We start from the raw sequence: 25744 nt of genomic DNA on the forward strand, positions 1-25744 counted from the left end.
CTGAAATGAAATGGAGTAAGTTTTTTGAATGTCAATAAGAATTTATATGTGAAAATATGGGGAGGAGATTTGAGATACAGTTGTGCACATCAGAATCCCCTCTTAATTTTATTACATATTTAGTGGAATCTATTTTGGAGCTAAGGAAAATAGTACAATTATTTAAATATTAAAATGCAGCAATAAACAGATTTTGGAAAATGGAAGACAGTATACATATGTGCTAAATTTATGGTACAGGATTCAGTATGAAACAGAAATTCTGTGTCTTGAATGTCTTGAAAGGGAAAGAAGCTTGAAGGGCCAGGTTAGTAAAGTTAATTAAATAGATTATGAAAGATCTTGAATATTATTTATCAGGGGATAAACATGTACTGAAAACAAGAGGAAGGAATAGCACTCTAAGACTCTCTTTTAAAGTGAATATATGGTAGTATAAAAAATAGGCTGAAGGGAGGAGAAACTGGGCTCAGGAATCCAGGCAGGAAGAAGTTACTACTGTCTAGCTGTTCTCAAATCAGAGTACACATCAGAATTGTCTGGGGAAACTTTTGTGTAAAATATAGATTGGAAACTTTACTGTAGAAATTAATTTAATGTGTCAAGAACTAAAGCTAATAATCTGTATTTTAAACTTGCTCCACGGTGATCTACATACATGTGACTTGGCTAGTCCACTAGCAAATTGACATTGAAATTAACAAGAAGACATGGATGCCGAAGAATTCGGAATGTAGGGGCACTTACTACCTCTGTGATATATTGGAGCTGAAGGGGTCTTCAGTGAGGAATAAAGAAGTACCTGGGTAACTGGGTAGATTTTCCTCAAAACTGATTAAGAACTAGAAGGCAGTGGCCAGTTTGTGGACATCTAGGTGATATATACTTTGTAGTATGAGTTACAAGAGCTTAATGGAAATAATGACTTGGAAATCATTGGAGTAGGGGGAGGCACACTTACGTATGATCTATCCATTAGAGAATACACCAAATGTCAAGAGAAGGGCAAGGGACTAAACTGACAAAAGTATAGTAAAGTGGCACTGAAGATGTATGCCATTTTCAGAAGCCAGTCCAATCCTCTTTTCTCCCACATAATCTTGGTGACAGGCAAAGTCTACCACCCACTCTAGGAGCCAAAAGTTGTGCCACTAACAACTAGAATGAGGGCACCTGATGTAAGTTTGGCAAATCTAACTTCCCCACACTGGTTTAGAATTTGGAGTGCGGGAGTAAAAGCGACAAGGACAAAAGAGAATTTGGGTTGCTAAGGCAGCCAAGCTATAAAATGAAGGTTCCAGAGGTGCCTGTGTGGCTCAGTTGGTTAAGTATCTGACTTCATCCCAGGTCATGATCTCGTGGTTCGTGACTTCTAACCCTGTGTCCACCTCTGTGCTGGCAGCTCAGAGCCTGCAACCTGCTTCAGGTTCTATGTCTCCCTTTCTCTCTGCCCCTCCCCCTCTCATGCTCTGTCTCTCTCTCAAGAGTAAATAAACATTAAAAAAAAATTAAGAAAAAAAAATAAAATGAAGATTCCAGCAAATGCATCCTGCACCCACACCAATGACCCTGTCAGTGTGAACAGTGGTATTCCCATACAGCCAGTGCGACAACAACCCTCATAGATACAGTGTTGGGACATGATTTTGGCTGTTCACAGATTGCCTTCCTTCCTTCTTTGCTATCTGTTTTTTTCAAGCTGGTTCCTTCAATCTCCCTCACATTTCTATGTTAGAGAAAATCCATTCAAAAACACCATTTCTTGTTGAAGCTAATAGTTCTGACTGACAGCAATGAAAGATGGGCAGAGACTGGGAAACGATACTGAGCAGAATGGTCAAGAAGAGAAGGGAAACAGGGCAGATGAGTGTCATGAGCATAAGGAAAGGAAGCTATTCAAGAAGGACAAAGAAAGTTATGGTGCCAGTCACTAACATAAATGCTCTAGTAGGACAAGGAGTGAACAGATGTGATGGAGCATGGAAGCTAAGAGATTTTCAGTGGCTTTAGTGAGAGCCATTTCTGTTATGTGATGCAGTGGAGGCCAGAGAATAATGAGAAGTGAATGGGAAACAAGTTACACAACAATGAACCGGGAAACAAAGTTGAGCCCTCCAGGAATGTGGAGGACAGTTATTGTATGTCTGCTGTGGTAGACAAATACAAAATATTTTTCCTATATATCATTTAATAAAAGTGTTCAGAAGAGAGAAGCAGAGAGTATGTCATCACAAAGAGGAAGAAGACAGTAGAAGGAGAAATTTGGGTGGGTGGAGATCACAAGATGCCCAAAGAGTAATACACAGAGAATAATAGACATGTGGATGAATAAGTGTGGGAAAGACAAAGAAGGATTCAGAATATATCAGAGAAAGTTTATGGACAACAAAAGGGAAAAGCTCAGAATTAGGGAATACATATTTATCTTAACCTTTGTTTTACTTAAAATTGTCAACTTTCAAGCTCCTGCATGGCTGTCAGTTAAACATCTGACTCTTGATTTCAGCTCAGGTCATGATCTCATGGTTCATGAGATCAAGCCCAACATTGGACTCTATGCTGACAGTGCAGAGCCTGCTTGAGATTCTCTGTCTACCTCACTCTCTCAAAATAAATAAATAAACAAAAAATAATAAAGTTGTCAATTTGGGGAAACTTGTTTTATTCAAATTTCCTTGTTTAATTTTCTATGGAATATGTGTATGCAAGAGATTTTCATTTTAAATTTTACTTTGCAAATTTTGTGCTGTTCATAAATACACTAGCACTGCCTGAAAGTTCTTTTCATATTTAAAAGTGGCTTTACATTTGTTATTACAGTGATTAGAACTGACTTTTTCTAGAAATCCTTCTGGTTTTACTTGAGAGTATTTTTTTTTGCCACCAGTTATTTAGCAGAATAAAACTGAGCCAGAGTGGAGTGGAATACAAGTGATGTAAGTAACCAAAGCCAATAATTGCAGTTTTTAAATGTACATTTATTTGAAAGAACTTCTTCCATGCAATCCCAAATCACTAACGAACTGAAGATACTCAAATTCAGTTTATGTGTGGGTACTTATTAAGGTATAAATACTAGAAAGAGCATGAAGGAGCACTTACTGCCTATTTCCTCCTACATGTATATAAATAGTCAATGAAATTCTTGTCAGAAGTTGGATAAAGGATAGAGGTAATATGCAAGTGACTTACTTTAAAAGTTTTATCAGAAAGTGTGATCAATTAAACATAAGGGAGGTTTTAATCAGAGTAACCAGAAGATTTCTTATGTAAGAATTGTTATGAAATTATTTTTTTAAGATTATTTATTTATTTGAGAAAGAGAGAGACTGAGGGAGGGACATACAGAGAAGGAAGGAGAGAATCTCAAGTGGGCTCTGCACTGTCAGTAAGGCACCTGATGTCTGGCTGAAACACACAAATGGTGAGATCATGACCAAGAGTCAGACACTTAACTGACTGAGCCACCCAGGTGTCCCTGAAATGATTTTTTTAAGGGAGAGTGCGTGAGCAGAGGTGAGGGGCAGGGGGAGAAAGAGAGAATCCTAGGTAGGCTCCATGCTCAGCATGGAGCCCAATATGGGGCTTGATCACACAGCCCTGGAATCATGACCTGAGCCAAAATCAAGAGTCAGACACTCAACCTCCTGAGCCATCCAGGTGCTCCTGTTATGAAGTGATTTCTAAATGCAGTTTAAATTATTGAATATTTTAGTTCACCAATACCTATAAGTTATTTTAGATATGTTGAGAAAAATAAAACATTGTTAAAGTGAATAATTAAGTCTCACAGCTATTTTGCTTATCTAGATTATAATCATTAAAATTAAATATATAAGTTATTCACTAGCAGTTTTCTATTACTTACCTGGATTTTTTGGCATCTTGTAAACCCACAGGTTTCTACCACAGGTGACACTTCTAACAGGTTTATGCAAACTTCAGTTGCTCTATAAATTTTGATGTGCTGACTGCTTTAATTAGTGTGATCTTCTCTGAGCTAATCAACCATATATGATTTTATTGAGGCCAAAGTTTGGATTCCTTTTGGGAGCCAATCTCAAATACAGTTGTCAACCTTCATGCAAACTACAGTTGATGGAATTTATACCTTTCATCAACTCTTCTATTCTCATGCTTTAGAACTAGAGCATCATCTTTCCTGGGTCTCAAACCTTATAGATAGCAGATCATGGGACTTCTCAGCCTTCATATTCACACGAGCCAACATTTTATAAGAAATGTCTTCACATATACATATTTCACTTATAGATTGATATGTCTTATTGGCTCTGTACTCTGAAAAACTATGGCTGTTAGAACCACTAGATGTACATTTAGTGACTTCTTCATATGAGAAAGAGGGAAATATAACTCAACTGTCAGCTATGGACCTCAAATAACTCTGTATTAAAAGGTAACTAGTAAGAAGAGGTTTATTTACATATTACATCATGAGCATTATCTTGTGTATACAATTAATTTGAGAAAGATGGTTCAAAGGCGAGCCAGCATGACATTACATTTGAAGTCTGGAATTGTGATGTCTCCAGCTTTGCTTTTCTTTTTCAAGATTGCCTTGGCTATTCAGGGTTGTTTGTGGTTCCATACAAATTTTAGGAATGTTTGTTCTACCTCTGTGAAAAATGCTAGTGGTATTTTGATAGGGAGTGCATTAAATATGTATATTACTTTGGGTGCCATAAACATTTTAACAATATTTGTTCTTCCTATCCAGGAGGATGGAATGTTTTTCCATTTCTTTGTGTCTTCTTCAGTTTCTTTCATAAGTGTTCCATAGTTTACCAAAGTACAGATCTTTTACCTCTTTAGTTAGGCTTATTCCTAGGTGTCTTACGGTTTTTGGTGCAATTGTAAATGGGATTGATTCCTTGATTTCTCTTTCTGCTCCTTCATTATTGGTGCATAGAAATTCAACAGATTTCTGTATGTTGATTTTGTATCCTGTGACCTTGATTATTGATTTCTTGTATTATTGTATTTTTGTATCTTGTATTATTGTATGTTGATTTTGTATCCTGTGGCCTTACTGAATTTTGTGTGTGTGTTCTAGCAATTTTTGGTGGAATATTTTGGGTTTTCTACATAGAGGATCATGTCTTCTGAAAAGAGTGAAAGTTTGACTTATTCCTTGATGACTTAGATGCCTTTTATTTCTTTTTCTTTTGTTTTCTTATTGTTTTTTTCTCTGTTTTTGATTGCTGAGGCTAGGACTTCTATGTTAAATTACAGTGGTGACAGTGGGTGTTCCTGACCTTAGAAGAAAAGCTTTCTGTTTTTTCCCCATTAAGGATGATATTAGCTTGGGTTTTTCATTTATGGACTTTGTGATATTGATGTATGTTCCCTCTATTGTTACTTTGTTGAGGTTTTTTTTTTTTTTATCAAGATTGTATGCTGTACTTTGCCAAATGCTTTTTCTGCAGCTATTGAAAGGATCATAGATTCTTATCCTTTCTTTTATTAATGTGGTATATCATATTGATTGATCATGATAATGAACCACCCCTTTAACCCAGGAATAAATCCCACTTGATGGTAGGGAGTGATTCTTCTAATGATCTGTTGGACTCAGTTTGCTAGTATTTTTGCTGAGAATTTTTGCATCTATGTTCATCAGGGATATTGGCCTGTAATTCTCTTTTTTAGTGAAGTCTTTGTCTCACTTTGGAATCAGGATAATGCTGGCATCATAGAATGAGTTTGGAAGTTTTCCTTCCATTTCTACTTTCTAGAATAGTTTGATAAGAATAGGTATTAACTCTTCTTTAAATGTTTGGTAGAATGCCCCCGTGAAGCTATCTGGCCCTGGACTTTTGTTTGTTGGGAGATTTTTTTATTACTGATTTGGTTCCTTTGCTGATTATTGGTCTGTTCAAGTTTTCTATTTCTTCCTGTTTTAGTTTTGGTGCTTATATGTTTCCAAGAATTTATCCATTTCTTCCAGATTTCCCAATTTGTTGGCATATAATTTTTCATGATATTCTCTTATAATTGTTTGTATTTCTGTGGTATTGGTTGCGATTTCCCCTCTCTCATTAGCGATTTTACTTATTTGGGTCCTTTCTCTTTTTGATAAATCTGGCTAGGAGGTTATCAATTTTATTAGTTCTTTCAGAGAATTGACTCCTGGTTTCATTGATCTGTTCTACTGAGGTTTTTTATTGTTTCTATATCATTTATTTCTGCTCTAGTCTTTATTACTTCCTTTCTTCTGGGAAGAAGGCTGACTTTAGGCTTCCATTTGTTCTTTTTCTAGCTCTGTTAGGTGTAAAGTTAGGTTGTTTATTTGAGATTTTCTTGCTTTTTGAGGTAGACCTGTATTGTTATATCTATATACTTCCCTCTTAGGGCCACTTTTGCTGCATCCCAAAGATTTTGGACCATAGTCTTTTCATTTTCATTTGTTTCCATGTACTTTTTAAATTTATTATTTAATTTCCTTGTTGACCCATTCACTCTTTAGTGGGATGTTCTTTAGCCTCCATGAATTTGTGTTCTTTCCAAATTTTCATTTCTGATTGACTTCAAGTTTTATAGTTTTGTGGTCTGAAAAGATACATGGTAGGATCTCAATTTTTTTGTACTTGTTGAGTCCTGATTTATAACCCAGTATGTGATCTATTCTGGAGTATGTTCCATGTACACTTGAAAAGAATGTGTTTTCTGCTGCTTTAGAATGAAATGTTCTGAATATATCTGTTAAGTCCATCTGGTCCAGTGTGTCATTCAAAACCATTGTTTCCTTGTTGAATTTGTGCCTAGATGATCTGTCCATTGCTATAAGTGGGGGTATTAAAGTCCCTTACTATTATTGTATTATTATCAATGAGCTCCTTTATGTTTGTTATTAATTGTTTTATATATTTGGGTGCTCTCAAGTTGGGGACATAAATAATTACAATTGTTAGATTTTCTTGTTGGATAGATCCTTTTATTATGATGTAGTGCCCTTCTTCATCTCTTGTTACAGTTTTTGGTTTAAAATCTACTTTGTCTGATATAAGTATGCTACTCTGGCTTTCTTTTGTATTTGTATGGTAAATATTTCTCCATCCCCTCACTTTTTTTTTTTTTTTTGTCTAAAATGAGTCTCTTGTAGGCAGCATATACATAAGTCTTGTTTTTTTTATTCATTCTTACATTCTATGTCTTTTGATTGGAGAATTTAGTCTGTTTACTTTCAGAGTGATTATTGATAGATATGAATTCAGTGCCATTTTATTACTTGTTTGTCATGGTTTTGGAAGATTTTCTTATTTCTTTTCTAGTCTTTGTCACTTAAAAAATTTTTTTTCTTAATGTTTATTATTTTTGAGAGAGAGAGAGAGAGAGCGCCAGAGAGCAAGCAGGGAAGGGGCAGAGAGAGAGGGAGACACAGAATTGGAAGCAGGCTCCAGGCTCTGAGCTGTCAGCACAGAGCCCGACACAGGGCTTGAACTCACAGACAGCAAGATCGTGATCTGAGCTGAAGTCGGCTGCTTAACCAACTGAGCCACCCAGGCACCCCTCTAGTCTTTGTCACTTTTGATCTTTCTGTCCCACTCAAAGAGTATCTAATATTTATTGCAGGGTTGGTTTAGTGGTCATGAAACCCTTTAGTTTTTGTTTGGGAAATTCTTTATCTCTGATTCTATTTTGAGTGATAACCTTGCTGGATAGAGTATTCTTGGCTGCATATTTTTCCCATTCAACATGTTGAATATATTATACCACTCCCTTCTGGCCTGCCAAATTTCTGTGGAGATCTGCTGCCAACCTTATTTGTCTTACTTTATAAGTTTGGGACTTCTTTCGTCTTGCTGCTTTTTGGATTTTTTCTTTATCTCTTTATTTTGCAAATTTAATATTTGCAAATTTGATATTTCTTGATGTTGGCCTGCTTTAGCTGATTTTGAATGGAGTTCTCTGTCCTCCTGGGTTTGGGTATCTGCTTTCTCCCCCAGATTAGGGTTGTTTTGGTATAATTTGCTCAAATAAACCTTCTGCCCCCTTTCCCTCTTTTTCTGGGATTGCTATGATATGAATGTTATTACTGAATTCCCGAAATCTATTTTTGTGATCCAGGATTTTCCTTTCCCTCTTTTGTGCAGTTTCATTATTTTCCATGATTTTATCTTCTATATCACTTATTTATTCTTCTGCTTCTTCCATGCTGTGGCCATAACTTCCAGTAGGTTTCAAGATTTCATTATTCCATTTTTCACTTTGGCCTGGTTAGTTTTTAGCTCTTCTGTCTTTGTGGTAAGAGACTCCCTGCTGTCTTCTATGCTTTTCTCAAGTACAGTTAGTATCCTTATGATTGTGGCTTTAAATTCTGGATCAGGCATATTACTTACATCTTTTTCCATTAGATCCCTGGCCATGACCTTTTCTTGTTCTTTCTTTTGGGATGAATTCTATCTTGGCATTTTGTCTAGGTCTTTGTCTGTGTGTTAGGAAACACTGTTATATATTTCCTGCTCCTGAGAGTAATGGCTTTATGAAGAAGAAGTCATATACTATAGTGTTTCTGGTGTATGCTTTGTGTATTCTGCAGCTGTGTTTTGGCTGCTCTTTCCCTCAGGTCACTGTTATGCAGAATTTTTCCTTGCCTATAGTGGGGAGTGTCCAGATTTTGGCCAGAGTGTGGTGAGTTTTAGCTAGGTGTGCTCTGGTTTCCTCTTTAAAATAGACCTGATTCTCTTTCTACTGGTGCTGAAGTTTTGCAGAACTCTATGGTCAGTAGACATGGTGTGTTGGGCATTTGTGCTGGTCCTCTGGGGGATGGCACCACTGCTCTGTGTGCCAGGGACACTTGCCCGAGAAAAGCAATACTGGCAGAGCACAGAGGTTGAGCCTTTGTGTAAGTGGTTTAGGCTACCAATGTTAGCACTGTGCTGTTTACTGAATTAGTTTATACTGAGGGGTGGGGAAGAGAAATGGTGTCAGCCAACTCCCTCGTCCCCAGAGAGGGAAGTTCATGCTTGCTGCTGTCCAGTGAGCCCTCCCAGAAGAGCAAATAATCTCCCCTCCTGTGTTCCAGATCACTGCTTTCACACTGTGTTAGGGTCTTCTGCCTGCCTAGCAGCACAGTGCACCTTGGGCTCTATTGTAGACAGGCTCACTGTATTAAACTCCCAAACTTTATGTGCCTGGCATGGTGTGGACCCACTCTGGTTCTCTGGGGGAGGGTCTTGCCATGCTGGAACTGATGCAGGTTTGACCCAGGAGGGAAGTCACACCAAAGCACAAGAGTCTAGGTTTTGGGGGAAAGCACAGCAAATAGTCTGTGTCCAGGTTAACCACCCTCAGTAAATGTCTCTGTGCAGAGAGGTGGGAGAGGGAAACAGCACCCCCACCAGGTCTTTTGTCTCTGGAGAGACAATGCCACCTATCCCAGATGCACTATAACAAGGGGGAATACCTCTCCCAGCTTATCCTAGGGGATCCTCAGATTGCACCACCCACCCTCAAACTATATGCCCACCTTCTCCATAGGACTGCTGTGGAGCCCTCAGGGCTCCACACTAGCCACACTGAGGATGTCTAAAACTTCAGTCTTTGATCCCTGCTGGTTATAAAACCCATGCAAATCATCTCCTCTCATTTTCCCAGTCATTGGCTTTGGGGAAGTATTTTCCTTGTGTTTCCCTGTGAACTCCTCAATCTCTCTCCCTCTCTCTCTTTCCCTCTCTCTCCTCTGTCCATGACCAGGCTTCCCTCTCCTCTGCAGCACTCATGATCTGTCTCTCCCCTAACCCATGTCTCTGCACTTCCTACCTTTGATGATATGGCCTCTTCTCTCCCTCTAGTTGTGCAGTTTGTTCTGTCAGTCCTCAGATCAATTTCTTGTGTAGTCAGAGTGATTTGATTTTTATCTAGCTGTGTTTGAGGGTCAAGGCAATTTTAGGGTTCTCCTACTACTCCACTATCTTAGCCCCCACAGTTGGTGTTTGTTTTTAACTAACTCCTAAGTGTGTTGATTCCTTGAATACAGTCTAGGATAATGTCAGCAACTTCTCAATAGGTATTACAAAGTGATGAGGAAAAAACGTATATACATGTACATTGAAGGAGGAACTATGAATTATTTTAAAGTAAGAAAATCAATATGTTTATAGTAAAGGGTATTTATATTATTATTATTAATATTAATTATTATTATTATTTTAAAGATAATCACATTTAGCCATGTTCCAGACAACTGGATGAACTTAGCATTGTGATCTCATCCTTTACATCTAAATATTCAACAAATAATACTATGTAACTTCATAGTTTACTTTTTAAAACTTTGCAGAACATCTTGTCTAAAATGTGGACTTTGCAGAGATGTATGTTTTAGGTCTTTCCCTACACGACACTGAAATGACGAAAATGATGTACAAAAAAGAAAAATTTTGTAACAGAAGTGAGAATAGGGACACATCAGTGGACAGGAGACTTTTTAAATTTAAATTTTAATTCCAGTGTAGCTAACATACAGTGTTATAATTCTCTCAGGTGTACAATATAATGATTCACCAATTCTATGTATTACTCAGTCTTCATCAAGATGAGTGTACTCTTAATACTCTTCACCTATGGATCCCCCTACCTACCTGCCCTCTGGTAACCCTCTGTTAGCCCACTAAAGTAATAGTCTGTTTTTTGGTTTATCTCTTTTTCTCCCCTTTGTTTCTTAAATTCCACATATGAGTGAAATCATATGGTATTTATTTGTCTTTCCCTGATTGACTTATTTTGCTTAGCATTATACTTTCTAGACCCATTCATATTTTGCAAATGGCAAAATTTCATTCTTTTTATGGCTGAATAATATTCATTATATATATACATATATGTATATATATACCCACATCTTCTTTATCCATTCATCTATCTATGCACACTTGACTGCTTCCATAATTTGCCTGTTGTAAAATACTGCTGCAATAAACATAGATGTTCATGTATCTTTTCAAATTAATCGTTTTGTATTCTTTGGATAAATACCCAGTAGTGCAACCACTACATTGTAGAGTATTTCTGTTTTTAATCATTTGAGGAACTTCCATACTGTTTTCCACAGCGACGGCAAGAATTTGCATCCCACCAACAATACACAGGGTTCCTTTTTGTTCACATCCTTGCCAACACTTGCTGTTTGTTATGTTTTTTTTTAAATTATTATTGTTATTTTAACCATTCTGACAGGTGTGAGGTAATATCTCTCATTGTGGTTTTGATTTAGATTTCCCTGATGCTTAGTGATGTTGAGCATCTTTTTATGTGTCTGTTTTCCATCTATATGTCTTCTTTGGAGAAATGTTTTGTCAGGACATTCTGGTCATTTTCTGAAAGGCATAAATTAGTTGACATTTTAATGAAAGACACATCAGATCAGCGGAATCTGTAGATGAGACATGTACAAGAGAATGTTGCTAGAAAGTCTGAGTTTCTGAGACCCCCCCAAAGCCTGTCCACACCTGCCCAATCTAGAGTAGAACCAGACACTGTATACACCACACTCATATACTCATGGATTGATGCCAACCTTTTCATTAAAAAAGAACCAATTTGTGAAATAAATCTTTATGATAGCAGAAGAAATACCCACCAATTGCTTTTATTGTAATACAGTCTTTGGGTCATAACATCATGTGAATGAGCACAAGTGTAGATAATTTACAGAAAAAAATCAGAACAGTGGGAATGTTATACAGTAACAAACTACAGATTAATGCAATAACATGGATTCTCTAGTGGAAAGTAATAACAATGTCTGGACTCTGATGTATTCACTTCCTTTCCTGGGCCTTAGAGGTACCCTCAGAGAAACAAAAAGAGGGCAGATGACCTGGTCTAATTTTGTGATCTGCACCTCCAGAAATACATAGTAATATTTGTTTCAAATGCTTACATGTTTTGTATTTTTAAACAAGCATCTAATTAAAGGGCTCCTCCTTGTACCCAGGAGCTATTCTTAATGATAAGAAGAATAAGAATAATTTACTTTAGGTGTATGATACTTGTGATTGTCTTGAAAGAAACAGGAAGTTGAGCTGGCTTGCAGCAGACACCCCAGGCCCAGTAATCTCTTGGGGCTCATTACAGGATTGAAAATGAGTGATGCACTCTCACTTCATTTGAAGTATTTGTGCTGCCAGATTTCCTAAGTACTTACGTAGGACCTCATGTGTGTAAGCCACTGTACTGACACTGCAAACAATTGGAAAAGTACTAAGACTTCTAAATTATAATCTAAAAGAGCTTGTAAGCTAAAACCAAGTATTACACAAGGCCATTTGTGACCTAAAAGAATAAATAAAATATGTAATACATCAAACAAATGAACATTCCTGTCTTCTTTTGGTAATCTGGAAATGCATCAAGGAAGCTGTAACATTTAAGATAGATCTTAAAGAAGCGACACTATTTCAATTGTAAGTGAAGATGGGTGCACTTGGGGAAGCATCCTCTGTGGAGAGACCTGTATAAACAAAAGTATGTACCTAAGAAGGTGTCCAGAAGGCTTTCAGTAACTCATTGTGGTGATAACACTGAATCTATTAGAAGAATTTGGAGGACAAGACTTCAGAGTTAAATCAAGATTTTTTAAGAGATAAACCTCAAATAATGCAGGGAGAACAAATGCAGAACAAATGTATGTGTGTACACACATACATATTTAAGATGTTTATTTGTAAAGAAAATTGTTTATTTGTACTCCCACCTAAAGTCATTAACACTAGGGCAATAATAACTGAAAAAAAATGTTTAAAACTAATCAACACATAGCAAATAAATAATCTGAAGAGCAAATATACAATCTATATGATATGTATATAGATATCCTTCTATATCATTCATTTCATACATATGCATATATGAATAGACTTATGCATATGTGTTATACAGCTCTAGAAATGTGTACCATTTATAATAATCTGGTAGATAGCAAAATCCATGAAAAGTTATTGAAGTGGGATATTACTTAGTCAGACATCTGTTTCTTAAAAATAATCTAACAGCATTGTTTGGGAAGTAAGAGTATCAGCAGGATATAGGAACAATAAAAAGTTTATAGCAAATGATGGAAGTGAGTAGCGGTAATAAGGTCTGAGGACCTTATTTATATAAGTAGAACTGTGTATATTATCAATGGTGAGAGATGAAAGGCAGAACTGAACCTAAATCTGATCACTTATTATGCTTTTCTGTCTCTGTTCACTCAAAAACAACCCTGACTCCACTGTGGAGTAACGTGATATGAGTCTTCAGGCTGCATAGCTGTATGGCTGTCAAATATATCATATTCAAATTCTTTTTAGAGCAGTTACCATATTGCAGCACTTAATGCACTTATGAAGCCACATTGAAACATCCAAACATGTAAAAATTTTTGTTTTCCTTTTCAATTATTCTTATGTCATGAACACTTGATTAAAATTCCTTCTATGTTTTACATATACACCTTTATTTTTACTCTCACCCTAAGTCATTTAAACATTAGGGCAATTATAACTGCAAAAGGTAAACACTAATCAACACATAGCAATATGTAATCTGTATAAGTTTGTGTCATTTTAATGAGAAGAGAACAGATATTAATGTGTGTCCTAAGAAATTCTCTTTAATATTTTTCTCAATGAATCTATGACTTTCTTTTTTTTTTATATATATATGAAATTTATTGACAAATTGGTTTCCATTCAACACCCAGTGCTCATCCCAAAAGGTGCCCTCCTCAGACACTTCTCTAAAGAAGACATCCGGATGGCCAATCTATGACTTTCTTATTTCTCAAGCTGTAGATAATTGGATTTAATAAAGGAATTATGATAGTATAAAATAGAGAGTCCATCATATCTTGATCATCTGTGCAGATACAGGGCGCATATACATTAAGACAAGAGGGCCATAGTACAAACAGACAGATAAGAGATGGGCTCCACAGGTGGAGAAGGCTTTTCTTATGCCTTGTAGTGACTTCTTTTTTAAGATTGAAAAGAGAACTAGTGTATAGGAGACAAGAACTATCAGAATGGTGAACATCTGTATTGACCCAGCAAAAATAAATACTATCAGAAAATTAATAGAAGGGTCAGTACAAGAAATCTTAAACAATGGCATAATGTCACAGTAAAAGTGATGTACTATGATGGAATTGCAGAAGGCTAATCTGAATAACAAAGCATTGTGAATTATGGCATGAAGAAGGCCACCTGAAAATGACAAAACTAACAGCTGGATGCATAGTGTATTGGACATAATCACTGGGTAAAGTAATGGTTTGCATATGGCCACATAGCGATCATAAGCCATTGTTGCCAGCAGAAAACATTCCGTGGTTATACTGATTGCCAAGGAAAAAAACTGTATCATGCATTCAGGAAGAGATATCATTTTGCTCTTGGCAAAGAAGTTGACCAGCATCTTGGGGGTCACTGTGGATGATACCCAAGCACCCACAAATGCCAAACTTCCAAGGAAAAAGTACATGGGGATGTGAAGCTGAGGGTCATTCCATATGAGGGCAATCAGACCAAGGTTCCCCATAATGGTGAGGAGATAGATAACCAAGAACACCAGAAATAGGGGGATTTGCCACTGTGGTTCATATGTGAGTCCTGTGAGAATTAACTCTGCCAGTAGTGTTGCATTATCTTTTTCCATGTCCTCACTGGGTGTTGCCTGAAATGAAATGGAATAAGTTTTTTAAATGTCAATAAGAATTTATATGTGAAAATATAGGAAGGAGATTTGAGATACAGTTATGCACATCAGAATGTCCTCTCAATTTTATGTGTTACCTAGGTAATAGATAGGATCTATTTCAGGGGCATGGAAATAAATGGAATTATTTCAAATTTTTAAATGTGCAGCAAGGAACAGATTTGAAAAATGAAAGAATTGTAATATGTCCTAAATTTATGGGATAGGATGGGTATGATATGGAAATTCTATGTTTGGGATGTGGATGTATGGTGAAGGGAAAAGAAGATTGAAGAGCCTTGGTAATGAAATGAATTGAATTGCATATGAAGGATCTTGAACATTATCCATCACGGAATAAGAATACACTAAAACTTAAGAGGAGGGAGTGGCACTGAAAGATTATTTTTTAACTAAATATATGGTAGTGTAGAAAATAGACTGCAGAGTGGGGTAATTGGGGTCAGGAGTACTAGTCAGTAGAGGTTACTACTATTTAGTGTTCTTAAACCAGATTACACGTTGGAATTGTCAGAGGAATGTTTTGTTCAAAATATAGATCTGAGATATTACTGTAGACATTGATTTAGTGGGTCAATAATTAAAGCTAATAATCTCTATTCTGTTTACTCCATGAGTGATTCAAATACATGTGGCATGCCTAGTACATGTGTGCAGTGACATTGAGATTGATGGGAAGATGAAGAGACAGATAGAAAAGAGTTCAGAATGTAGATGCAGTACTTCTCTGATACATTGAAGGTGAATGGGTAGTCAATGAAGAATAGAGGAGTCACTTGATGACTGTGTAGATTCCCATCAAAAATTGATTGAGAACTCAGAGGCGGTGGCCCATCTGTGGACATCCCATTGATATATTCTTTGTAGTATGAATCTACTACAAATAATGACTTGGAAGTCCTTGGGGTAGTTGAAGGCATACTTATCTATGATCTATCCCTTGGAGAAAACATCAAGTGTGAAGAGATGGTGAGAAACTAAACTGACAGAGTATATTAAAGTGGCAGTGAAGATGTATGCCATTTTCAGATAGCCAATCTGATCCTCTTTTCTCCCACTAGATATTGGTGGCCCGCAAAGTCTATCACCCACTCTAGGAGCCAAAAGAGCTGCAAACTGACTTTCCTATCCCTCCAACAACTAGAGTGAGGGCACCTGATGCAAGTGTGGCAAATCTAACTTCCCCACACTGGATTTGGAATTTGAAGTGAGGCATTAAAAGGGGCAAGGACAAAAAAAAAAGGGGGGGACATGGACAAAAGAGAATTTGGGTTGCTAAGGCAACCAAGCTATAATATGAAGGTTCCAGCAAATGCATCCTGCACCCACACCAATGACCCACTCTGTCAGTGTGAAAAGTGGCATTCCCATATAGCCGGTGTGACAACAACCCTCGTGAAAACAGTGTTGGGACATGATTTTGGCTGTTCACAGATTGCCTTCCTTCCTTCTTTGCTATCTATTTTTTTCAAGCTGGTTCCTTCAATCTCCCTCACATTTCTATGTTAGAGAAAATCCATTCAAAAACACCATTTCTTGTTGAAGCTAATAGTTCTGACTGACAGCAATGAAAGATGGGCAGAGACTGGGAAACGATACTGAGCAGAATGGTCAAGAAGAGAAGGGAAACAGCGCAGATGAGTGTCATGAGCATAAGGAAAGGAAGCTATTCAAGAAGGACAAAGAAAGTTATGGTGCCAGTCACTAACATAAATGCTCTAGTAGGACAAGGAGTGAACAGATGTGATGGAGCATGGAAGCTAAGAGATTTTCAGTGGCTTTAGTGAGAGCCATTTCTGTTATGTGATGCAGTGGAGGCCAGAGAATAATGAGAAGTGAATGGGAAACAAGTTACACAACAATGAACCGGGAAACAAAGTTGAGCCCTCCAGGAATGTGGAGGACAGTTATTGTATGTCTGCTGTGGTAGACAAATACAAAATATTTTTCCTATATATCATTTAATAAAAGTGTTCAGAAGAGAGAAACAGAGAGGGAGGCATTAAGAGAAAAAAGCAGAAGCAGAAGGAGAAATTTGGGTGGATGGAGATCACAAGATGCGCAAAGAGCAATTGGCTGAGAATAACAGACACAACAATGGAAAAGTGTGGGAAAGACAAGCAAAGAAAGATTAAGAATATATCAGAGAAAGTTTATGGACAACACAAAGGGAAAGGCTTAGAATTTGGAGGTAAATGTTTATGTTAAACCTGGTTTTCATGTAATGTGAGCATTGGGAATCTTTTCTTTCTTTTTTTGTTCAAATTTCCACAATTTACTTTTCTGTAGAATATGTGTGGGCCAGAATTTTTCATTTAAAATTTTACTTCACACACTTTGTGCTGTTCATAAATATATTAGCACTGCATGAATTTTTTTAAATATTTAAAAGTTGCTTTAGATTTGTTATTAAAGTGATTTGAGATGACTCTTTAGAGATCCTGCTGGTTTTACTTGAGAGCAGCTTTTTTCTACCAGTTTTTTTAGCAGAATGAAATTGACCCAAAGAGTGGAGTGGAATGCAGGTGATAAAAATAACCAAAGACAATAACTGCACCTGTTAAATGTGTTTTATTCAGAAAATACTTCCAGACAATTCCAAATACTAAATAATTGAAAATTCTCAAATTCTGTTTGTCTGTGGGTACTTACTAAGCTATATATAAATGCTTTAAAGAGCAGTGATGGAACATTTATTGCCTATTTCCTGCTACATGTATATAAATAGTCAATGAAATTCTTGTCAGAAGTGGGAGAAAGGATGGAGATAATATGCAAATGATTTACCTAAAAGTTTTAATCAGAACATGTGGTCAGTTAAACATGATAGAGTTTTAAATCAGAATAACCAGAAAGATTGCTTATGTGGGTAGGAATCATTATGAAATCATTTTAAGCTGTTTAAAATTTTAGTTCACCAATACTTACAAAGTCATTATAGGTGTGTTAAGAGGTAGTAAAGCGTTGTTAAAGGGAGCAATTCAGTCACATAGCTATTTTGCTTATCTAGATTATTACCACCAACATAAAATATATAACTTATTCACTATTTGTTTTCTCTTTCTTATTGGCTTTATGACCTCTTATAAATCCAATACACAATTGTTATAAATCTAACAGTATTTCAATTTTATATACAAATAATAATGAATATGACAGAAATCATTTCTTACCCATATCTTGTAAGAAATTGAGGAAATCTTTTCAAAGTGTTAGGCTTTCTAAAATAGAAAAAAATACACTAGCACTGGAATGACAAAACATAAGTAGCAACATTGATTCACTTTGAAGACAATATTTAGCAAGCTTATATGAGGTTGTTTCAAATACAAGAGTCAACCAATGGTATGACTATGTGCTTTTGCCAGAAGAAGGAGTGAAGAACATGAATTCCCCTAATAACACCCAAGTATTCCCTTTAGGACAAAACTAAGCTGTTCTTCTGGGTATTGTAGTTTTGAACATGTATGAAGTCTTGCTGTCCTGTAGGGGATTCACACTTTGACATCATAAACATCAAGTCATCATAGATATTGCAGTTTATGGCCCTATTTTCCACCATTAATGACACTCTGACATAATTATTGAAACTTCAATTTTTCTATAAATTTTGATGTTCTGAGTGCTTTTATTCATCTGATCTTATCTGAGCTAATCATACATGATTTTAATGAGGCCAAAGTTCTGGAGTCCCTTCAGGAGCCAACCCCAAATACAGTTGTCTTCCCCATACCAACTGCAGCTGACATTCTACGACTGCACCTAACTTCCCACTGTAATTTGTAAGCAGATGAGAAACGCTACTTGGCAAAGGGCAAGGGAAGAACAAAGGGAAAACAAAACAAAGGACCACATTGGGAGGTGGTATATATCAGTGTTTCTCAAACATTAATGTCTGTGAAGCTCCTGGAGATTTTATTAAATTGCAGATTCTCCTTCAATAGGTCAGGAAAGATGCCTGAGAGTCTTCATGTCTAACAAGCTGATGACCTGGACATTTACATTTTTATGGTCTTCCTTCATTAGAGGGTCTAGATGATCTCAGAGCTAGATCTTTGGATGAACAAAAAAACCCAAAGTGGCAAATGTAGCTGGAATACAAAGAAGCAAGAAGGAGCCAGATGGGACAAAAAAGGCCAGCATGGTTTGGCTCACACAGGGTCTGGAGGTTAGTCAGGCAATTGTTCTTTAACTCACTTTTATTTTTTATTTTTTTTTAACATTTATTTATTTTTGAGACAGACAGAGACAGAGCATGAACCGGGGGAGGGTCAGAGAGAGAGGGAGACACAGAGTCTGAAGCAGGCTCCAGGCTCTGAGCTGTCAGCACAGAGCCCGACACGGGGCTCGAACTCACGGACCGTGAGATCATGACCTGAGCCAGAGTCGGATGCTTAACCGACTGAGCCACCCAGGCGGCCCTGTTCTTTATCTCACTTTTAAGGACAACTAGTTAGATATTTTGAGCAAGGTGGTAAGGTGTTCATGTTTGCCTTTCAGCATTAGGAGGGAAATGAAAATGAATATTCATTCAGAAAATAATGACATTATACATGTCAAAATATGACAATGAAGAAATAGCAATATTTTGATTTGATGTGTGAAGAGTAGAAAAAAATGCTTAACCTCCACATGGGACTTGATTGGCAGCTAGGGGGAAAGCAAAGGGTCTATATTTTGGTAGAGTCATTAATCAGTTATCCTTTGTCCTTAGAATTTGTGAAAGCCAAAAAAGAGGAGAAATAAACTACATAGATGAAAAGAAAAGCCTCAGCAGGAGGGTGAGTAAGCAATAGGAGCATGTTACACTTCACACAACCCAAACTTGAGTTAAATTTAATTCCCCCTTCAACTTTGTATATCTATCTCTCACCTCATTTTGTGCCAGATCTATGAGTACAAAAGTCTGCATGGCTGTTTTTCCATTATGAGTAGTCTCGATTTTAGTTATTTTCAATGGTGGGTCATGGTACTTCACTATGGTCATCATTTTCATTTCCCCAGTGATGAATTATATTGAATGTATTTTTTGTGTCTCTATATGACATTTACTGAAGTGTCCAAGTATTTTCTCTTTTTTTAAATTGAGGTGTATATTTCTTATTCAGTTTTGAGATTCTTTGTACATTCTGGATACATAGCTCTTATCAGATGTATAATTTACAAATATTCACTCAAGGATCTCGATCTTCTTTCCCTTCCATAAGATATCACACATGTTTCTTATACTGATTGGACCTAGTGAGCAAAATCAGCAACTACTGTAGACTTATTGGTAGGCATTTGCATACCAGGAGTTCAGAAATAAATTCAACAAAATTCAGGGCTCATTTATCTTAGTGAAATTTCTAGAGGTCCAATTGGTGGGTCATGTGGAGATATATCTTCTAAGGTAAAAGATAAATTGTTGCATCTCTCCCTCCTGCAGCCAAAAATAAAGTACAAGAGCTAGTGGGACCCTGTGTATTTTGGAGTTAATGTCTTCTTCATTTGGGTATATTATTTCAACCCATTTACCAAGTGTCCAGAAAAGCTGTTAGTTGTTTTTTTTAAAACTTTTATTTATTAATGAGAGTCAGAGAGAGACAGCATAAGCACGGGAGGGGCAGAGAGAGGGGGAGACACAGAATCTTAAGCAGGCTCCAGGCTCTTAGCGGTTAGCACAGAGCCCGACACGGGGCTTAAACTCACAAACTGCGAGATCATGACCTGAGCCGAAGTCAGACACTTAACCGGATGAGCCACCCAGGTGCCCCCAAAAAGCTGTTACTTTTAAGTGTGACTCTGAACAGAAGAAGAATTTGCAAAGGTGTGAGAGGCTATGCAAGCTCCTCTGCCACTTGGGTCATATGATCCAGCAAAACCAATGGTGGTTGGAGTTCCAGTGGCAGATAGGGATGCTCTTTGGAGCCTTAGGCAGGTCTGTATATGTAAATTGCAGCACAGGCCTTTAGGTTTGGAGCTAAGCCATGCCATCACTACAGACAACTCTTCCCCATTTGAGAAACAGCTATTGGTTTGCTACTAGGCCTTAGTAGAGATTGAACGCTTAACCATGGGCCACCAAATTCCCATGAGACCAGAGCTGCCCTTCCTGAACTGGGTGTTGTCTGACCCACCAAGCCATAAATATGAGAGTACATGGCCACACATGACATGGTATATACATGATGTAGCCTTCCCAGGCCTCCCAGTAAGTTACATGAAGAGGTGGTCCAAATGCCCATGTTCCCCACACCTTACAGGCTAGCTTTTCTATTCTAGCCATACTTTTGGCCTTACAGAGTGTTCTCACAGTAGACAGAGGGATGACCTGGATCTGGTTTACTGCTAGTTCTGCAGGATATACAGACACCATTTGAAAGTAGACAATTGTAGCACTACTGATAGTCTCTGGGACATCCCTGAAGGACAGTAATTAAGGAAAATCCTCTCAATGGGCAGAAGTTTGAGCATTTACCTGATTGTTCATTTACCTGCTAGGAATCTTAGCCATGTATTTGGCTATGTCATGATACAAGGGCTTTGAGAAATGGTTTGGGTGAATGGTCAGGGACATTGAAAGATTATGACTGGAAAATGACAAGGAAATTTGTGGAAAGGGTATTTGGATAGATCCCTCTAAATGAACAAAACACATGAATATATTTGTGTTCCGTATAAATGCTCAACAAAGGGAGAGCTCTACAGTGGAAGATTTTAATCAGGTGGGTAGGATGACCCATTCAATATATACCAGTCAACATATTTCTCCTGCCAACTCTGTAATTACCAAATGAGCTCATGAAAAAGGGGGCTATGGTGGCACAAATGGAGGTTATATGTGGGCTCCATAATAGGTAATTTTATTTATCATGTCTGACCCAGCTATGGACATTGTTGAGTGCTCAGTCTGCCAGCAGCATAGATTAACACTAAGTCTCTTCATTGGGGTAATCAGGCACCTACCTCATGGCAGGTTGATTACATTGGCCTAATTACAATAATGGATTGGGAAGTGTTTTTTTTTAAATTTTTTTTTAAAGTTTATTTATTTTTGAGACAGAGAGAGACAGAGCATGAACAGGGGAGGGTCAGAGAGAGAGGGAGACACAGAATCGGAAGCAGGCTCTGAGCCATCAGCCCAGAGCCTGACGCAGGGCTCCAACTCACGGACCACAAGATCGTGACCTGAGCCGAAGTCAGACGCTCAACTGACTGAGCCACCCAGGCGCCCCCCGGAAGTGTTTGTTTTTAGTAGAATAGATACTTATTCTGGATGCAGATTTTCTGTCTTGCATGCGATGCTTCTACCAACACTCTGTGAATTTACAGAATTCCTAATCTACTGTCATGGTAATTTACCCACACTGCTTCTAATCGAGCACTTCATTTCACTGTAAATAAAGTGTGGCTCCTTGATAATAGTATTCACTTTTCTTACCATTTCCCAGCCAACCTGATACAGGTAGTTTGCTAGAACAATGGAATCATCTTTTGAAACTCAGTTACTGCACCACCTAGACGGCATGACCAGCAGGGCTTGGCGTTGCTCTCCAGAAGGCTGTATATTTTCTGAATCAGTGTCCAATATTCAGTACTGTTTCTCCTCTAGCTAGAAGTCATGAATCTACAAATCAAGTAGTAGAAATGGAAGTGGCACCACTCACTATTACCTCTAATGATAAACTAGCATGATTTTTACTTCTTGTACCCATGCTTTTCTGCTCTTCTGTTCTAATTGCCTTACAGCCAAAGGAAGGAATGCTTTCACCAGCACACAATGATTCTGCTGAGCAGGAAGTTAAGACTGGAATTAGGCTACTTAAGCTCTTCCTTCCGTTAAACCATCATGCAATGAAGTGAGTTACTCTGCTAGGTGATGAGACTACCAAGGAGAAATTGGACTACTTCTCCACAATGGAAATGAGGACAAGTATATCTGAAATTCACATTACTTAGGGCATCTCTTAGTAGTGCTATTCCTTATAATTAAGGTCAATGTAAAACTGCCAACAAACCAATCCAAACAGGATTTCTATTGGCCAGGCACTTAAGGAATGAAGGTAAAGAAGGATGACCAGGTAAAAAAAAACCTGACCAGCTGAGGTGCTTGCTATAGAAAAAGGGATTATAGAATAGGTAGTGGAGGAAGTAATTATAAATACCAGCTATTCCCACATGACTTTTTACAGAAATGAGGACTGTAATTGCCATAAGTATTTACTCCTCAGTTTGGTAAGAATATATTTGTGTGTGTTTATTTATACAGACCCATATATTTCTGTACGTATATATGTATGTGTATATAAATAGCAAATATCTTCATTTTCTTTCTACTCATATTCTCTTATTATGTAATATAAAATGTATTCAATTTATTGAATAGTAATTAATTACAATTAATTTTACATCATAGTGTTTAAGTTACCAGATATCAAGGAGAAGAGTAAACATCACGCAGAGACTTCACCCTCTTTTCTGGGGAAAGGGTTAGTGCATTTTCAGTTTTATACAGCACAGTTGTATAATGCTAGGTGGAATTGTGACCTTGCTATCATCTTTACTTGGAGTTACGTATGGTTAAGGAATTGTGGATGAGTGTTAAGTTGACAGTGGGTGGATGTATGATGGTTCATTGTATGTGCAACCTTCACTTGTCCATAGGATGTCCGGATATCTGGTTAAATATTATTTCTGGTTATATCTGTGAGGGTGTGTCCAGTAGAGATTACATCAGTGAACTGAATAAAGTAGATGTCCCTCCCTGGTGCTGGTGGGCATCATGTAATCCATTGAGGGGCTGAATACAACAAAACAGCAGAATAAGGTTGAATTCACTGTGCCTGACTAGTTGATTTGTGAAATTGATGCACTTGGTGCTCTTGGTTCTGAGACCTTCAGACTTGATGGATTGAATTTATAACCTTCCATCAGCTTTCCTTGTCGCAGGTAGAGAATTCCATTAACTTAGAAATATAACATTGTCTTTCCTGGGTCTCTACCTTGCAGACTACAAATCGTGGGATGTGTCATCCTCCATAATTATGTGAGCCAATGTCTTATAATAAATATCTTCAGATATATGATATCAGTATAGATAAATACATCTTACTGTTTCTGATGCTGATTGGCTATCATTATTGGTAAGCATGTTTTCAAGAAAAAGTAATGAAAACATCCACAATACTTCATCTTTTGGAGCAGATAATAGTATTCACTTTTCTTACCATTTCCCAGCCAACCTGCGTCCATCTGCCCAGACAGGAACAAAAGTACAAAACTGACAGTGCTAAAAATATGAAGATTTTTAGAATACTTATGTAGTGCTGTTTAAGTAGGAAATGGGGGATGTAAAAAAACTGCATTTTGACATATCTTGATTTAAAATTTATATATATATATATATATATATATATATATAATTTATTGTCAAATTGGTTTCCATACAACACACAGTGCTGCCCTCCTCGATGGCCTCACCCACTTTTAAAATTTTTACTTCACTGATTATTTAAAAGAGTAGTTAGCTATCTAATGTGGTCCCAATCCAACAGCATAAACTTGCTGAAGTCGAAACTGGTGATGAAGCCCATCAGTCTTTGTTCCACAAACCCTCCAAGTGATCTGAGGCTCACTGAAGTCTGAGAACCATGATTTTAAAAGAAAAACAACAGCAACAAAAAGAAATCCTAGACTAGGGAGGTGTTCACACCTACCTAATATATTTACTAATATTCTACCCTATGTAGTCCATAACCCAGAGTAGGAAATATTGTTCTAGATTTGATTGGTGTTTGTTTTTACATAACTCCCAAATGTGTTGACTTTTTTTAACATTTCAAAAAATTTTTCCTTTTTGTTTAAATATAAAACACACTTATAGAATGCAGTTAACTTAAAACTTATTATTTAGCATCTTCCTAAACCAGTTATCTTTAAATATATCTTCAAGCAATAAAAAGAAACTAACATATTTCACAGGTATTCTCAGACTCTTTTCTGTCACCTCATGTGAAATTGATAGTTACAGATAGTAGTTTGCTTAAGCTAGGCAAATAATTTAATTGATCACCATGAATAAGTATTACTCTTTTACTTCATTAAATTTCTTTTCTGAACCATCAATCACTACCCTTCAGAGGAATGTTAATAGTCAGTCAAAAAGATGGAGAGAGAGAGAGAGAGAGAGAGAGAGAGAGACATCTCAAATTGATATAATTGTCAGTGTTTCAGATGATCAGAAATTTTCATTTATAAGAGTAAATACTGTTTTTAAGAACCTACCATAGTAAAAAGAGCAGTTCACTGAAAGCTAATTTGTGAAATTCTTTGTAAACGTTGTGAAAGTTTGAAATTATAAATATAAAAGAGCAGTTTAGATATTTTAAAAAATGTGTATTCTGGACCACATGCTAGTTATAGTTGTTACACAGCATCAATACCTTTGATATATCTTACAAGAATGAAACTACCATATTCAAATAAAAGAGAAAAAAAATTCTGCTTCATTTAAGAATACTAAAGAAGCAAGAAAGAAGCAAGCTTTCTTTTAAAAACAAAATATAAATGTCTATGTGAATGCAGCCACACATTTCTTTTTTTTTTTCAATTTTTAATTTTAGAGAGAGAGATCCCACAACCTTGGAATCATGACCTGAGCTGAAATCAAGAGTCAGATGCTCAACCGACTGAGCCACCCAGGTGCCCCCCCCCTTTTTTAAACATATTTCTCCATTTAGAAAACTATCATCATAAATAGGATATAGCACATTGTTAAGTTGTGTTTTACTTCAATCTTGCTGCACACCCAAGTTACATCTCAGTTTTCAGAGTGTTTCTTTTGATCAATCTAAGAACAACACAATCATTTAAAGGTTGTAGACTACAACAACAAGGATCTTTGTTAAAAAAATAAATTTATCTTTTAAATCAAATTTGGAAATTATAATAGTTAAGGAAATTGGGGAAAAATGAATGAATAGCAGGCTGGAAGAAGCAGGGGAACAAATTAATGACCTAGAAGACAGAGTAATGGAAAGTA

At 36.9% G+C, this 25744-nt stretch overlaps 1 protein-coding gene across 1 annotated transcript; it reads right to left on the bottom strand.

Moving 5' to 3' along the window:
• Nucleotides 1–13604: 13604 nt before the first annotated feature.
• On the bottom strand, nucleotides 13605–14664 carry LOC115523885 (olfactory receptor 5H2-like). The gene is given in 3 exon segments (XM_032594606.1): nucleotides 13605–13649; nucleotides 13778–13869; nucleotides 13872–14664. Coding segments are annotated over 3 exon segments (927 nt in total). The 5' UTR covers nucleotides 14662–14664.
• Between the last annotated feature and the right edge of the window lie 11080 nt (nucleotides 14665–25744).

The sequence above is a fragment of the Lynx canadensis genome, chromosome C2, assembly GCF_007474595.2.
Source record: "Lynx canadensis isolate LIC74 chromosome C2, mLynCan4.pri.v2, whole genome shotgun sequence".
Taxonomy (NCBI): domain Eukaryota; kingdom Metazoa; phylum Chordata; class Mammalia; order Carnivora; family Felidae; genus Lynx; species Lynx canadensis.